Source organism: Lactuca sativa, chromosome 1 (genome assembly GCF_002870075.4).
Source record: "Lactuca sativa cultivar Salinas chromosome 1, Lsat_Salinas_v11, whole genome shotgun sequence".
NCBI lineage: Eukaryota > Viridiplantae > Streptophyta > Magnoliopsida > Asterales > Asteraceae > Lactuca > Lactuca sativa.
In genome coordinates this window covers 44237848-44253732 of record NC_056623.2, presented here as the reverse complement: position 1 = coordinate 44253732, position 15885 = coordinate 44237848, and the positions used below count along the sequence as shown (strand labels likewise).

The 15885-nt window shown below is 33.7% G+C and overlaps 1 protein-coding gene across 1 annotated transcript; it reads left to right on the top strand.

Moving 5' to 3' along the window:
• The first annotated feature begins 8713 nt into the window (after window positions 1–8713).
• On the top strand, window positions 8714–13473 carry LOC111878825 (transcription factor MYB26). The gene is made up of 4 exons (XM_023875318.3): window positions 8714–8735; window positions 12526–12639; window positions 12733–12862; window positions 12953–13473. Exons 1-4 carry the CDS (start codon window positions 8714–8716, stop codon window positions 13338–13340), a joined length of 654 nt encoding a protein of 217 aa, XP_023731086.1. The 3' UTR covers window positions 13341–13473.
• The last annotated feature ends 2412 nt before the right edge of the window (window positions 13474–15885 follow it).

Sequence of the window (15885 nt, the reverse complement as noted above, 5' to 3'; positions counted from 1 at the left end):
TCTACCCAGATCACCAGTTGCCCACCTAAGTCAGGTGAGTGCATAGTTACTTTCAACTTACACATGAATATAAAGTATCTATTAAATACTATATGTGCTTGCTAATTGTGTATTTGATATTTGTGCAATAATATAATTTTACTTATTTAAATTACCTTATTATATTTGTATTGGGTAGTAAAGGGTTTTAGGGAAAATGAAGTAATGGTGAGAGGTCACACATTGGATTACTAGGACCAGTCATATGATAGAGTATATATGACAACCCCGGAGTATTCTAGGTAGTCCGGTGGAAAGCCAGTTGGGGGTGTTAGCTATCCAGAGCTATGTTATTATCAGATTTCATGAGACATATGAGTCTTCTCAATATACTGTGTAGGATGCTAGCTGTCTTGGTGACTCTTGCATTATGTATATTGAGTTGCACCCATTCTTATGTATATTGGGATGGGCCCATTTTCATGTATGTTGGGTTAGGCCCATTTGTATATTGGGTTGGGCTCATTTTCACGTATGTTGGGTTGGGATCATTCACATATTAGACTGGGCCTATTCGTATGTATGTTGGGCTCGGTCCATTTGTATATTGTGTGGTATTTTGGGAACTCACTAAGCTTTATGCTTACGATTTTGTGGTTTGAGTATTTCAGGTACTTCTAGTTCTAACAGGAAAGGTCCGACTTGACTGCACAACATTATCCCCTGATGATTTTTCTGCATTGTTGACAGTTATTGTACTCTGATGATTATGACACATTTATTACTATGATGGGTTTTTGGACAAATACTATGTGATTTGATGAATCAAAAATAAAAAAGTTTATGTCTGTGTTGGGACGTTACACGTACTTTCTGATTATTTAATAAAAATACATGGATTTTGATCTTTGCTTTACTGTTTTTATTGGTAGTTGCGCCGCCAAGCCAAAACAAAGCCCATGTTTTGATTCCCCCTTGAAACACCCCAAAATTTTCAAAATTTTTAAACTTCAAAATACTATGGTTTAAACAAAATCATTACGGGTGTTAACCCTCATTTACTAAAAATCGGTCCCACAAAAACATTTACGATTATAAGTTAGGTATTACCGTTAAGCATCATACAAACCATAGCAAGAAAATAAGAATTACATTCATACAATAATTAAGGAACTTAAAAGTTCCACTTCTTTCTCTATCCCATAACTTCTACTTCCATCTATCATCTTCCTTCTTGAATACAACCGGAGCTACACGACATTAAAAAGAGGTACGTAAGACAATAATGTCTCGTGAGCTACGTGGGTTTGAGACCCAAAACATTTATACATTTTCATCAAAAACATTTCATCTTTGCAAAACATAATTTTAGACCATAATCATTTTCAAGGAAAACTCTTTTCATACATATCATAAATATAATGTCATATCTTATCATTTCATTTCTTTTCATTTCATTTCCAAGACCAAGGTGGGAAGAACAAATCAACCCACCAAGGCATCATTTCCAATTGTGGAAAGAACAAATTAATCCACCAAGGCATCATTTTCAAGACCAAGTCGGAAGGAACAAATCAATCCACCATGGCATCATTCGTATATGACATCTACTTCGCGATAGGGAGATACCACCCAGTAGATTCCTTTAGACCTCTTATGAGGCATCATGGTCTGGGCAGCTTTCATTCATTCTTTACTTTCTTTCCTTTTTACTTTCTGCTTAGCTTTCACTTTTCACAATAAAAATACTCATATCATCATTTATAATATCATAAGTTATTAGGAAGATATAATTTCAAAAGACACATTTCACATATCAAACATTCGTTCTTCGAAAATATTTTTTGCTTTCAGAAACATTCTTACTTTAAAAGCATTCTTTCAAAACATTCTTTTCAAAATCATTTAACACTTTCATTTCAAAGCATTTGATATATCAAATCCTTGCATTTCATTATCATAAAACCATTTTTCCATGTACCCAAAGTGGGAAAATGCCAACACGTACTCACCTTGATCACACGAAGGTTAGCTAGTCACCTTCTAGCTCCTTTCCCTAGAACAATCCTTTTTAAATACTACATACACTATATATGGAAATAATTCATTAAAATGAAAAAAAATACCTCTCAAAGGTTCCATTACTAAATTTTATTACTTCATACTATTCCTCATGAAAAATTGTGAACGTAGGCAAAAACCATGCATAAATCCGAGTCTGTATGCAAAAGTTATGAGGAAAACAATATTTTCCAATCAGGAGGTTCCACACGGGGCGTGTAGAATTTCACACGGGTCGCGTAGAATGATCTGTATGCACAAAAATTGTAATTTTTCTCATAATAACATCCTACCTTGCATAGATCTTGAAGACCCCTTTCCAATTCACTTTGCACCACTTATTTAGTTCTCACACATAATTAAAAAGTGTTTTATCATCTTAAAACCCTCCACTTAATCCATTAAGTGCTCATTGAACTCATTAAGATTATGATGATCTTCAAGTGTTTAAATGAAGGGTAAATTAGTCCATTTTGCACTTGAACATTCCAAAGTCCACAAAACTTATTCCCAACTTATTGAATACTCATATGAAAATTATCAAGTGCATAAAACCATAACTAGTCTCATTTTAAATACCTAATTTAACTATGTAATCCTTAATTCCGTTCCATGTTCCCAAATTGCCCTTATGCCAAATAACACCATTTATCAATCTAGGAATCAGGAAACACCTTATGTTTTGAATTCAAATAATTCCAAGAATATCCATTCATGATTATGAACTTCCTTTACTCATCAAATGCTCAACTACAAGAGATTTCATTGTGTTCTTCATATTGTCCTCAAAATCATTTCAATCCAAGCTTATACTTGATTCTACCATCATAGATGAATTTGAGCATTCCAATTGGATTTTCAAATATCATCTAGGTCATAGAATCCAATCCGGTTTCATCATAAATTACAATATCCCAATTTAGGTTTTCTAGGGTTAATGGAGGTTTTGACCCAAATATTCAAATCCATCAATGAGATGATTGGATTGAGATTGAGATCATTAAAACTACGCAAGGGAGGTTAGAAAACCAAAACCCAATCATTATTTAGTACAAATTTCTACATTGGATTTTCTCCAAACCATGAACTCTAAAATTAGGGTTAATTGAGAAGAGATTATACCTTGCAGGCTTTTGATTCCTCCATTCTTTGCTTGGTTGCTCAATCTCTCACTTGAAACAAACCCTAGATGAAGAGAGTGTAGAAAATCGCCATTATATTTCTCCCTTTCTTGAAAATCACGAGTAGAATGAATGGGAGAAGTGTGTATACATCTTACTTTCTTAATTTTCACATTTGGTCCCTTTAATTTGCCCATTTTGTCCAAAACTCATCAAATCTCAATATTTGTTATTTTAACTTCATTTTTGACATAATAAGTCCCTCTCCATCCATTATATAGCTTTTATAGTCCCTTCCATTAATTAAGCCAACCTTTTGGTCAATTCACTTTGCCAACTTGAGACTTTTGGCCCTTTAACCTTTAAAATGTTATTATTTCTCACTTTTAACTTTCTAAACTTCATATCAATTAATGATATGATTAAACCAATATTATTTAACTATATAAATCATATTTCATTTATTTACTTTATTAATATAAGAACCTATAGCTTAAATTTTAGGATCACACCCTTGCCTTCCTTACTTCTTTTGGATAACTATGAAAGAACAACTCATGTTGATGTTGGAAATATTATAAAAGGAATAGTCGATATATTTTGTTTTTTATTTGAAATGAGTTAAGATTTAATATGGCATTTTTTAATCATTACAATACAGTTACCTGGCCTTACACATTTTTCATGATATGTTGGTAGGGGATCAAATGATAAGGGTTATTTTTGGGATTACACATTTGTGCTGATATTGTGGTCGTACGCTTTACCCTCATACCGTTTCACCTATTATGTCATGTTAATACTGAAAGACCATTCTAGCCCCTATTATTTCACAAATAAATGTCTCCTGCTCTGTCGTCCATCTGTTTTCCCTCTACTCACTCAAAAACCCTCATGCACTCCATTCCACTTTGGGACAAATAGTTGTTGTCTTTATGCTCTATTTGTTGATTATAGAAGGACGCTCATCATTGATTGATTGTGTTTGTTTGTAGGTATATTGATTTTGGATTAAAAAATATCTGATATACAGACATGTATGCTTATTCATCTAAATTATATTAAACACGATTCATGTGGTTGAGACCTACTTACTTAAAGTCAGAGCTACAGAGGGTATTTCCAAGAAAGATGGGTGTTGGTTGAAAAAGGTTTTGAAAGAAGCTACATCTACATTGTTTTTCTATTTTTTTTAATTATTTTATAACTTAAGTGGGGTTTTGTTTACAAGAACATACGTTTATCCGCTTTACTTCGATTTTGATCTAACATTATTTTTCAAAGGATTGAATGCAGCAAATAGCAATGTACTTCCATTTTTTGCTTATCATAACATCCTTTTCAGCTTTTTTACTATAGCATTTAATTTTGAAAAAGCTATCCAATTATCGCATATTCTTCCAAATACAAAGCGGTGCATTTCACTACTATAAAGATGAAAAAAGTGAAAGTACCATCCTTTAATTGGATTGAAACTACTATAATTAGGCTACATTTTCTTTTTATGATTGAACTTTTATTGGTGTAGGAGACAACTTCAAATTTTGCAACACTCTCATCCAAAATTGTTATTAATGATTCGTCCCACTTCAACAATTGTGACATTTTCTGATGATAGTGAAAAGCCAAACATTTTTGAATCCAAACCTTGAAGATACATTACTTTTTATCCCATTAGGTTCTAGATAAAATGTTGTATGGGTGTTCGATATTTAAAAGATATTTGAGAAAAAACGAAAATATTTGAAAATATAAGGAAAAAAGTAAGGGATAAAATGCAAGAAACAGCAACGTACTTTTGTTAATTTGTTTACGAACACTATCGAGATCACAAACAAATCGAAAATGACATGTGGTTCTCCACGGGCACACCCACTAATAGGAGTGAGTGCGGTGCGGTTCGGTGCGTTTATTAGCCAAAACCCCACCTCTAACCGCAAATGCGGTTAATCCATTTTCAAAACCGCTTGGTGTGATTAGACAGTTATTTTTGCGGTGCGGTTTTGTTTTTTTCTATGTTCCGATTATTAACCGTATGAATTTGGTGCGGTTATTTTGTGACCACAGTTTAGAGCTCAAACGGTTTTAAGAGTTCAAACATATTACTTGTAATATTAAAAAACCATAATGTACAAGACAATTAACTTAAATCACAAACAACTAATATCTTAAAAACGTCAAATCAATAGTAATTAACAATAAATTTCTTAAAATTGTCTAATTTCACCATATTTCAAAGTTAAACATAACAAAAAACATACTTTTATCTTCTAGTATTTTATTCATCTTTCATTAAAGAAACTTGTCTTATTTTTAATATTTAATATATTAATAATTAATAAAAAAAAGTTGTAAATAATATATGCGGTTTTTTTTTGCGGTTTTTGAAAACTAATAACCGCACCGCACCGCAAATTTGAAGTTTTTGAAAAACAGAAAACCTCACCATTGGTTTTTATTGCGTTTGCGATTTATGCGGTTAATTTTAGTTGTTGTGCGGTTTTTGCTCACCCCTACCCACTAATATGATATAAATCATATAATGATCATATGAAAGGCCAAAAATAAATTAAATATAATTAGAAAAATTATATTGTAAATAATAATCCGTTATTATACATACAATAACCCATACAAATATGTTATACATTACAATTAAAATAAATGGATCTATAGCTCGTTGTTCAAACAATTAACATGAAGCATCCCAAAAATACAATCTAAAATTTTCGTTTTTAATTATTCATAAAACCATAGATACCATCAATCATCTTATATAAACATAAGTAATGTATCACAAAATCATCATAACAATATACTGTATCAAAAATTCAAAACCATTTATCAAACAGAGTCTAAAACATCTCATGCTAAAAGCAGTGGTGTGTGTCATGCAGTCATCCCGAGCTCTTCCCCTTGCTAGCGAAAGTACCAGAAACTAAAACTGAAAACTGTAAGCACGAAGCTTAGTGAGTCTTCCCAAACTACAACATACCATACACATAATCACATAATACCATACATTAGGCCTTGCCCACTGCATCGGGCCCCACCCAACATCGGATGAATCCGGCATCGGGCCCCGCCCGACATCGGACCAAAGCTTGAAATACATATTACATATGTACAAGCATATAACATAAACATATAAGCTAAATCCTTCCTCGGGCTTGCCCCGACATCGGACCGAAATTCGAAACATATAACACATAACATATAACTAAACATTCTTTGGGCTTGCCCCGACATCGGACCAAAGTCTGAAACATATAAACAAACACATGCAAGAATAATGAAGATATCAAGCATACAAACATTCCTCAGGCTTGCCCCGTCATCGGACCGAAGTCCGGAAACATATAATCTACATCGGACTAGCCCCGACATCAGAACTAAGTCCGACACACGCTAACATACATAAACGGGCCGACATTGGTGCCTTAGACCCGTTCCTACTGGAGGAAAACTCACCTCTCAAGCTGGCTGCTGAAATCTCGAGTGAGGAATCTCTGATGGCTGCTCCAACGACTCCCCGGCTATCATTATCATAATAATTACTAAGTCAAAAACTGAGAATCTTTCTAAGGGTAAAATGACCATATTACCCCTGATCAAAGTCAACATTATGGTTGACTCAACTCATCGAGTTGCTGCATCAACTTGTCGAGTCTTAGAACCCTAAAATCGCGATCTAACTCATCGAGTTACCCCCTGAATCGTCGAGTTCCATGGCTACTCATAGTCGTGATTTGGCGAATCAACTCGTTGAGTCCCTTCACAGACTCGTTGAGTTCTACCTTAAGCTGAAACGGGACAACATGGCTTAACTCGTCGAGTTCCTTTATGGACTCGACGAGTTCCTCTATTTGTTTGTGTAATGCCCCGATTCTCAGGTATCGATTTTATAAGAATTTTCTTGTTTTCAAGGTCTACTCGACGAGTTGGTTGCCCTGCTCGTTGAGTAGCAGCGGGTTGGTCTGTGTGTTTTAGTGACCTAATCGCCGAGTCCAAGAAGGGACTTGACGAGTAGGAGCTGGCAGTTGAAACCCTAAATTCCGGGGATTTGCACGCTATTTAAGGACCACTTATTCTCCCTGGCCTCTCTTATTGCCTCCCTCGAATTTAGAAACCCTAATTTGTGCCTTCCCTCTATTTTTGTGTGCTTCTTATCTTGAAAGAAGATTCTTGGAGTAAAGGTGTCACACCCCAAAACCGGAACGGCGGAAACGTTCTGGGGTGGATGACGTCATGTCAAGTATCACAACACATGCATTATAGTAATCAAAGTACAACAAAACATTTCATTAATAGTAATAATTTTACATGGTTACATTACAACGATTCAAAGTATACAAACAAATATAATAAGTACAGTAAGGTACTAAGTCGTCTTCATCAACAGCTCCGGGGGTGTACCTGTCTAATGCTAACCTGAGAATACAAGTTATTTGAAAAGCGAGTATCAACATTTTTACAAATGCTGGTGAGTTCATAAGTATTTAGTGACATTTCATTCAAATAGCTTTATAAAGTAATAGTTTAAGTGTTCACAGTGCATTAGAGTTCTTTCCAGAAAATCCTATATTTTCTTTAATAAAAGCAGCCTTCTACCAAGACTGTTCAGTGTTATGTGGTAAAAAGTCATTTTCCCTAAATTGCTATCATTATCAAAATACTGAATTTTGATTATCGAGGAAAGCAAACGACATTAGGGAATAACATATGCCTCAGCAGTGAGGACTGCTGACTAAGGCAAGGAATCATAGACTCCAGGAAAGTATCGAACGAACAACACATCTGGTGCATTCTAACAAGTGGAGACACATACCCCAAAAGGTACCAAATGAAAGGTACAACTGGTAAGGTCTAAAACAGTGAATAACAGACCCCAGACAGTATCAAATGAAAGATATGTCTTGTAAGGTCAACAGAGAAAACAGACCCCAGACAGTATCAAATGAAAGATACTTCTTGTAAGGTCAAAACAGAGAAAACAGACCCCAGACAGTATCAAATGAAAGATACGTCTTGTAAGGTCAAAACAGTGTGACTCTGAAAGTGAATTACCAGCATACAATGTAAATTGCCGGCGAAATACCATTACCTTAAGGCCAAAGAATTATAAGGTAACCCGGGATACTCGTAACCATACTGACTAGAGTACCAGACGCCCTACAAGCGTCTAAAATATGACATTTGTCACCCGTTGGCTTGGTAGGCCGGGACTGTAGCTAGCAGTCTGGGTGCGGGGGTGTCAATCCCGTATAGATCTATACACACAATGTCCGCTCTCCCTACAGGAGATTCTGGTTACCAACTAGACGACGGAGAAGGCCGTGTCCTGAAGATGCATCCCAAATAGTGGGTAGAGACTTCCAAATAGTGGGTTTCTAATGTAAGTGCTGAACTAGAGGTAGAGACTCATAATCGAATTGACTGAAGTAAACCCATATGTCTATGCTTGTGTACATAATATATAACTAATGAATCAAACGAGGGCTCGGAGAGTGGTCTACATAGACTGAGGACCGGGAGTCGGTCCAGTCAGACTGATGGCTCATTATGCATGTTGTACCTATTTGCTTATATGTTTATATGATATGGTTATATCTGTATGGCATTGGTATTTTGGGGGTAACTCACTAAACCTTCGAGCTTACATTTATCGATTATTATTTCAGGTACTTCTGATGATCGCGGGAAGGCGAAGGTGTAATCGTACCGCTCCTCACATTTTATGATTTCATGATTTGATTCTGGGATTCTCTGACAATATACTAGTTTGAAAACAAGTTTTGTAATAACCATGTGTTTTGAAATGTTTTAAAAAGTTTAAATTTGGTATGATTTTTTTATGGGTGTTACAGTTTGGCCATCTTAACAGATTAAGCCTCTACTCTCCAAATTTAAAGTCCAAACTTCATCTACACACTATAAATGCCCTTTTAAGGGTAAAGTTTCCAACTTTACCCGCTAATAATCCTTCTTAGTGGGTTTAGCTAAAACCCTAGTTCCTTAGGACATACATATTTGTCCAAAAGCCTTATTACTCCAACCCAAAGCATGAAAAACGAGATCTAGGACCTAGACACCAAATAAACACGTAAAGTCTCAGACTTTACTTCCATGCATGGCCTTTTGGGGCTTAAAAGGCCATAATAACGTCTTTAAGCTTGCATGGGGCTTCCATGGTCATAAAGTTTGCACCTTTAATCCATGAAACTCCTAAATCTCAGATCTGAGAGGTAAGCCACTTGGTACGTCCATATCCCAAAGATCAAGGTTCTTGAACCAAAACCCTCATAAAATGGAACTAAGGAGATCTAATGAGATAATAGCCAAGTTAGAGACTTGATTACCAGAAAATGATGAGGATGGAAGGAAGTCTCTGGATCTACTATCTTCTCCTTGAACCTTCTAGCTCCTTCTTCTTCTTTTAGCTTCAAGAACACACAAAATTACTCAAGAATGGCACACACACTCACAAAATGCTCTAGGGTTTCATGGATTAGGGTTTAGGACTTAGAGGCTGGAAATGAGACCATAAGGTAGGGATTAAGATGTTTAAATAGGGTGCAAAACCCCGAAATTAAGGTTTCAGTCTGACAGGCCTACTCGTTGGGTTGAAGGCTTTCAACTCGTCGAGTAGACTGCTTAAAACCCCGCGTCTAATCTCGTTTCTACTCGACGAGTCTAGGGCTCCCAACTCGTCGAGTAGGTCTACAAAAATAAATAAATTATAATTAAATGCGTACCAGGAATCAGGCGTTACACAACAAATACATGTATGTAACAATTAAAGTTTTGTTACAGCTCCATTGTTTAAGCCAACAAATAAATAGAATGTTAAATAAGCAAGAGAAAAAAACAATAAAACGAATAGATAATTAACATGATTCGGTCGATGTGAACTACATCCACATGCAGAAACTAGATAACACTTTTATTACTCTCAACTGTTTTCAAACCTATTACATTGAATCCTAGCTACAAATACTTATAACCATAAATCCTAACTATTGGGCCGAGTTCACGTTAGCCTACTCAAAATACTTATACCTTTAAATTCTAAATGAGCTTTTTGAGCTCTAAATAACAATGCATTTTCTCCTACTCAAATGAAAGTGGGGAGCCAAGATCTGACGATGAAAAATATTGGAAACGACACATTACCAAAATCTACTATCTATGTCAACCGATGAGACTTTGATTCTTCCTTTTATATATATAACGTCAATAATGCATTATGCATTAAAACCATACTAGCCGCAATAAAAGTTGTATGTTTCCCTCATCAATTGTTTGACCCATGTTATCTTAATCCCAATAATTGTTTCCATGTTACTTCATGAGTTTCATGAATCTTTCTATCTTCCATTACAAGCATCATAAATCATTGATAATGTGTCTAAAATTTCATTTCTAAATTGCAATACTCAAAAGGGAAAGAAGTTTACTTTACAAAAGCTAGAACCAACTAATCAAAGTGGCACACCAGCACAATCAAGATTTAATACCTTGCTAAAGTAGGACCCATAACTACCAGCCCCCCTGCTTCCTCAATGCAACCCTACTTTATCTCTTCCATTAGACACCCCTACATATTTCATATTTGCATTTTGATTTTCAGACATTTGATGCTATCATCATTGCATATACATATATCATGATATCAAAATGTCTTATATTTACAAGAATATAATATTATTTGGTGATTTGGTCAATAAGTGTGGGGGACAGAAATTTCATTACGTTTATATGTTATAAGTGTTGACAAGTTTGACACTCAATACATTTTGGCGAGTTTGACAGACATTTAGGCATGGTGTAATTTTCATAATCTTTTTCGTTTTGTATGTTATAATCAAATAAATAAATATATATCAATTTGATTGGAGAAAAAAAGTTGTTAACAATTTTATTGATTAATAAGTTTTGTTGAATAAATTTAAAAAAAAACGGTTAAAATGTCTAGATCTTAAACTGAGGGAGTGGAAGGGAAGTTTTCCTCATTTTCTGTAGGTCATACCCTTCTTTCCTTCACATTTCTTTCCCTCACCTAAAACCTAAGGAATGGGTGGGAAGCTCCTCTCACTATTTTTTTATTTTTTTAAAAAATATATTTCATATATATATATATATATATATATATATATATATATATATATATATATATATATATATATATATATATATATATATATATATATATTATACTCATTTCTTAGAGAATTAAAAACCATAAATTTTGATATATTTTTTATATTTTTTTAATAGGTATATAATTTTATAAATATTAAAAAAGATAAAAGAAATGAAAAAAATAAACGGACCAATCATGTGAGGAGTGAGAATACGAGAATACTACATATTCATTTATAGAAATATTATACTACAAAACTAAATTACTGGAAATATAGACACTCCACCACGTCAAACAATTAAAATAAACTAAAAATATATAAATTTAAACTTAAATAACCAACATTACACACATTACACTTTAACACCAAATTTGATGTTAATGAGCATATAAAACCATATTTTATGTTAAATTATCATTCACAACACATATTTGGTGTTGGAAATGGTGTTAATTGGGATGTAGAAATGCATTTGTGTGTGTTTTTGGTAAAGATTCAATTTGCATTATTTTAGGATAATGTTAGCATTTAAAGAGTACCTGAAAGCAAAGGAGTTCATTGGCCCATTGTACTTCATCTTAATCATCAACATTAGTAGACTTCAGACAGGTGTCCAAATCAACATTTGTATATAAGCATTTGAATACGTTTTAATCGAATTTCAAACATTTTTCTCATATACATGAATATGAGGAACCAAGATTTCATCAAAGGAATGTTACTGAAAACGACACATCACCAAATTCTACTACATATATGTCACTTGATGAGACTTTGATTCCTCCTTTTATATCTTAAAACAGCAACACTGCATTAATAACTATACTTAGCGTAATAAAAGTCGTATGTTGTACACGTTAACTGTAGACACCTGTTGATGTTGCCTTATTATCATTAACTGTTTCCATGTTACTTCATTAATAATTTTAAGAACCCTTTTTAGTTCTGAAATTTCATTTCTAGAGTACAATACTCAAATGGTAAAAAAATAAGTTGATCAAAGTCACGAGACACGACCAATCAAACAGTAACAAGTAACAACCAGGTCCCCTACCCACTCTCCTACTTTATGAATTTCATTTGTCAACTACAAATTTTGATTTATAGACATGTTGATGTTATCATGTTTCTATATATGATAACGATATGATCAAAAGGTGTTATATTTAGAAGATTACAAGAATTATTTGTTTGTGAATGAGCAATGAGTGGAGGGCAACATAAACAGAAGATAAAAAGAGGGTTGTGGTCACCAGATGAGGATGAGAAGCTTATCAGTTATATTACTACACATGGAAGCCATGGTTGTTGGAGCTCAGTTCCTAAACTTGCTGGTCTTTCTTTTTATTATTCTTTAAATTAATTGATATGTTATATTTTATAAATTTAATCACTAACATATTTGATTGGATTTGGATTTGGATTAGGGTTACAAAGATGTGGAAAGAGTTGTAGACTAAGATGGATTAATTATCTAAAACCAGGTGTAAAACGAGGAAACTTTACTTCCCAAGAAGCCATGCTCATAATTGATCTACACAGAACCTTGGGAAATAAGTAATTAACACGATAAATTTTTTTACATATCTTTTGATTAATTAATTGTTTTGAAGATATTGATTTCTTTTGTTATTTGTTTTAAAAAAGATGGGCACAGATAGCGAAACATTTACCAGGAAGAACAGATAGTGCAATCAAAAACTTTTGGAACTCCAACAAGAAAAAGAAGCTTCTTCATCATGGCAACTCCTCTGGTCATACTATTATTGCTGCTAACCTTAAAAATAACAAAATTCAGGTTCCTGGAAGCAATGAGCAAGATCAAGAGGGTTTGTGTAGTTCAAACGTTAATAGGAACATTCCATTGATCAAACATCATCAAGAAGATGAAATTGAAATGCAACTTGATGAGCTTCCTCCGTTTCCACCATCATTCATGGATGATTCATATACTGTTCTTGATGATCACCAACCAGAGGATTTTGACTCGATTCTTGATCAAAATTGGGAGACAACTCATATTCCTTTGCTCTGACTTCTGAGAGAGTCCATTATAAACATAATATGAAACATGCATGACACAAGGTTCACTTGATGACGAGTCTTCTCCTAAGAAACGAAATGCCATCAGAGATGTTGGAAACCAGATTTAATAGACGAGTGGGATATAATTTTGTAGTAATTATATATGATTTCTGATAAAAATCTGTGAGCATTATTGTATATTGATAGGAATTGAGTTGTCAAAGCATAGTTTTAGAAATATGAATGTGAATTAATATGATTGGACTAACATCTGCAGTTCTATTTCAAAAACTCAACATACATAGCTTAGTTGAAGACAAGCTTCGTGCTAATTTGAACCCTAACACCCTTAAGTATAAAGATCAGTATATTACTCCATTTACAAGGGAAAAACAACAAGTCTGCATAGTGATGAGCGCGAAAATATCAAAGAGAAGCATTAGAATCCAGTTATTGAAGCTAGATCCAAGTGTTCAATAAAACTTGTCATATGGATTTCTCCCCGATCGAACATCAGTTAATTAATCGAGGGCTACTTTGTTGAAGAAATCTGACGTCATATTTGTTCATATCCCAATAATTTCGGTAAATCTTGTAATGATAACGGAGATTATTTATTCCGATGCCTATTCAGCCTTCCATGCATACAATCACATAGAATTCCGTACATACCTTTAGGGATAAAGAATTGAAAGCGGTAGCTAATCTAGAACAAAAAATCATATGGTTCCCAAATTAAGTGAAGCTAATAAAAAAAATCAACAACATTTTTAGGGGTCGGGTCGGATCGGATCGTGTACCTTACAAAAACTGGACTAACCGGTTCAATCGATTAAAACCGATCAGGCGCCACCAATAAAAAATTTAAAAACCGATTGAAATATAACTGAAAAAAACTCGTACGATCTAACGAAAAATTAATTGATTATTAGTCTGTTGATAAAGTGACGAACGGAAAATGAGAGTCTTTGGCATATGACTTCTTTTTTATTAGAGCAATTTACTTATTTATTGATATTTTGAGAATGTTGAATAAGAGTGGTTAACTTTTTGTTATTTATCTCATAATTAAAAATAACAAATTGTCCTTAATAACTTATATTTTTCTCCTTTAAAAATAATTTTTAAGACATTTAAAAAAAATAAATTCAAGGTAGGTCCTTTATTTTTTCTAAGGTAGTTCATAATTTTTCCTATTATACATATTGGAAATGAAATTGAGAATTTAGGTAGGTCTTAGGACCTACCTATCCCCTTCGTAAATACGCCCGTGTCTGAAAGAAGGAAGCCCGCATGGATAAAAAACACGCTTCCGACGATAATTATTGTAGTGTTTTGGCCTCGCTTTGTGGCAAATTCACCGAGCTTTGGAACTTCAACAGCGATGGGAATGGGAATGTCGGAGGTGGAGTGGAAAGCTTTGAGAATTTGATTTATACGACACTTAATCAACGAGACTCCGACGCCAATGAGGGTTTTAGATGATCACATTTTCCGACGAAATGAGGCTTCAGGTGCTGAGGCAATGTTTTTGGTGCTGATCTTCATTTTAGCCTCGCAAAACCCAGAAATTTCGAGTTAATCCCCCTCAGGTATAAATGTATTCAATATTAACCCAATATATTTTTAACATTTCAGATGTCAAACCTATTTCACACTTTTATCTAGGGGCAAGCAAAAACCAAACTGAAAATCGAAAAATAGAAAAATAACTGAAAAATTGAAACCTAACATAAAACCGATGGATAGGTTCTAAATTATAAAAAAAAAAAACCCGCAAATTTCCTTGCGGTTCGGTTTTAATTCGTATGACTACACCATCGAAATAACGGTAATATTTGTTTATTATATAAATAAAACACAACTTGCAAGAATAAAATGGGTCAAAATGGTAGATTATTTGCAATAAAAATCTACAAATAAATGAAAGTAAATAAAATTCTGCAAATAAAAGAAAGTCGATCAAAAAATCTAGTTTGCACATGAAAAAAACACCATTTTAACCGCAAAACCGCACCAACCCAATTTTTGGTTAAAAACTGAAACCGCACCGAAATAACTGCAAAATCACATAAAAAACGCAAACCTGCACCTATCGGTTTTTCCTTATAGAAAACTGCATGTTATGGTTTGCGGTTTGGTTTGGTCCAAAACCATATCGAACAACATCGACCCCTACTTTTGTTATATATGTGGTCTGCGTGTGTTGATAATTTGATCATTAATGAGTTATTCAAGCTTGAAAACGAAAATCGTGTTTGTTTAGTTTTCTATGGATCAAGTTTTGCAACACTAATGTACCGCTTAAATTATTTGAATGTTTGTTTAAATTATTTACTTATTTAACCAAACTATCTTTACTATTAAAATACCTAATATACATAGTTTTTTTTAACCAAACTACCTTTACTAGTTAATAAACCAACCAACCTCTATAGTGAGGTCAATTATTGGATCCACAAATGGTTCGTGGTCAAAAAATATGTTAAACAGTTATTATGAAACTATTATTTGCAATTGTCACAAAATTAGTTTAAAGTAAATTGTGTTGCAAG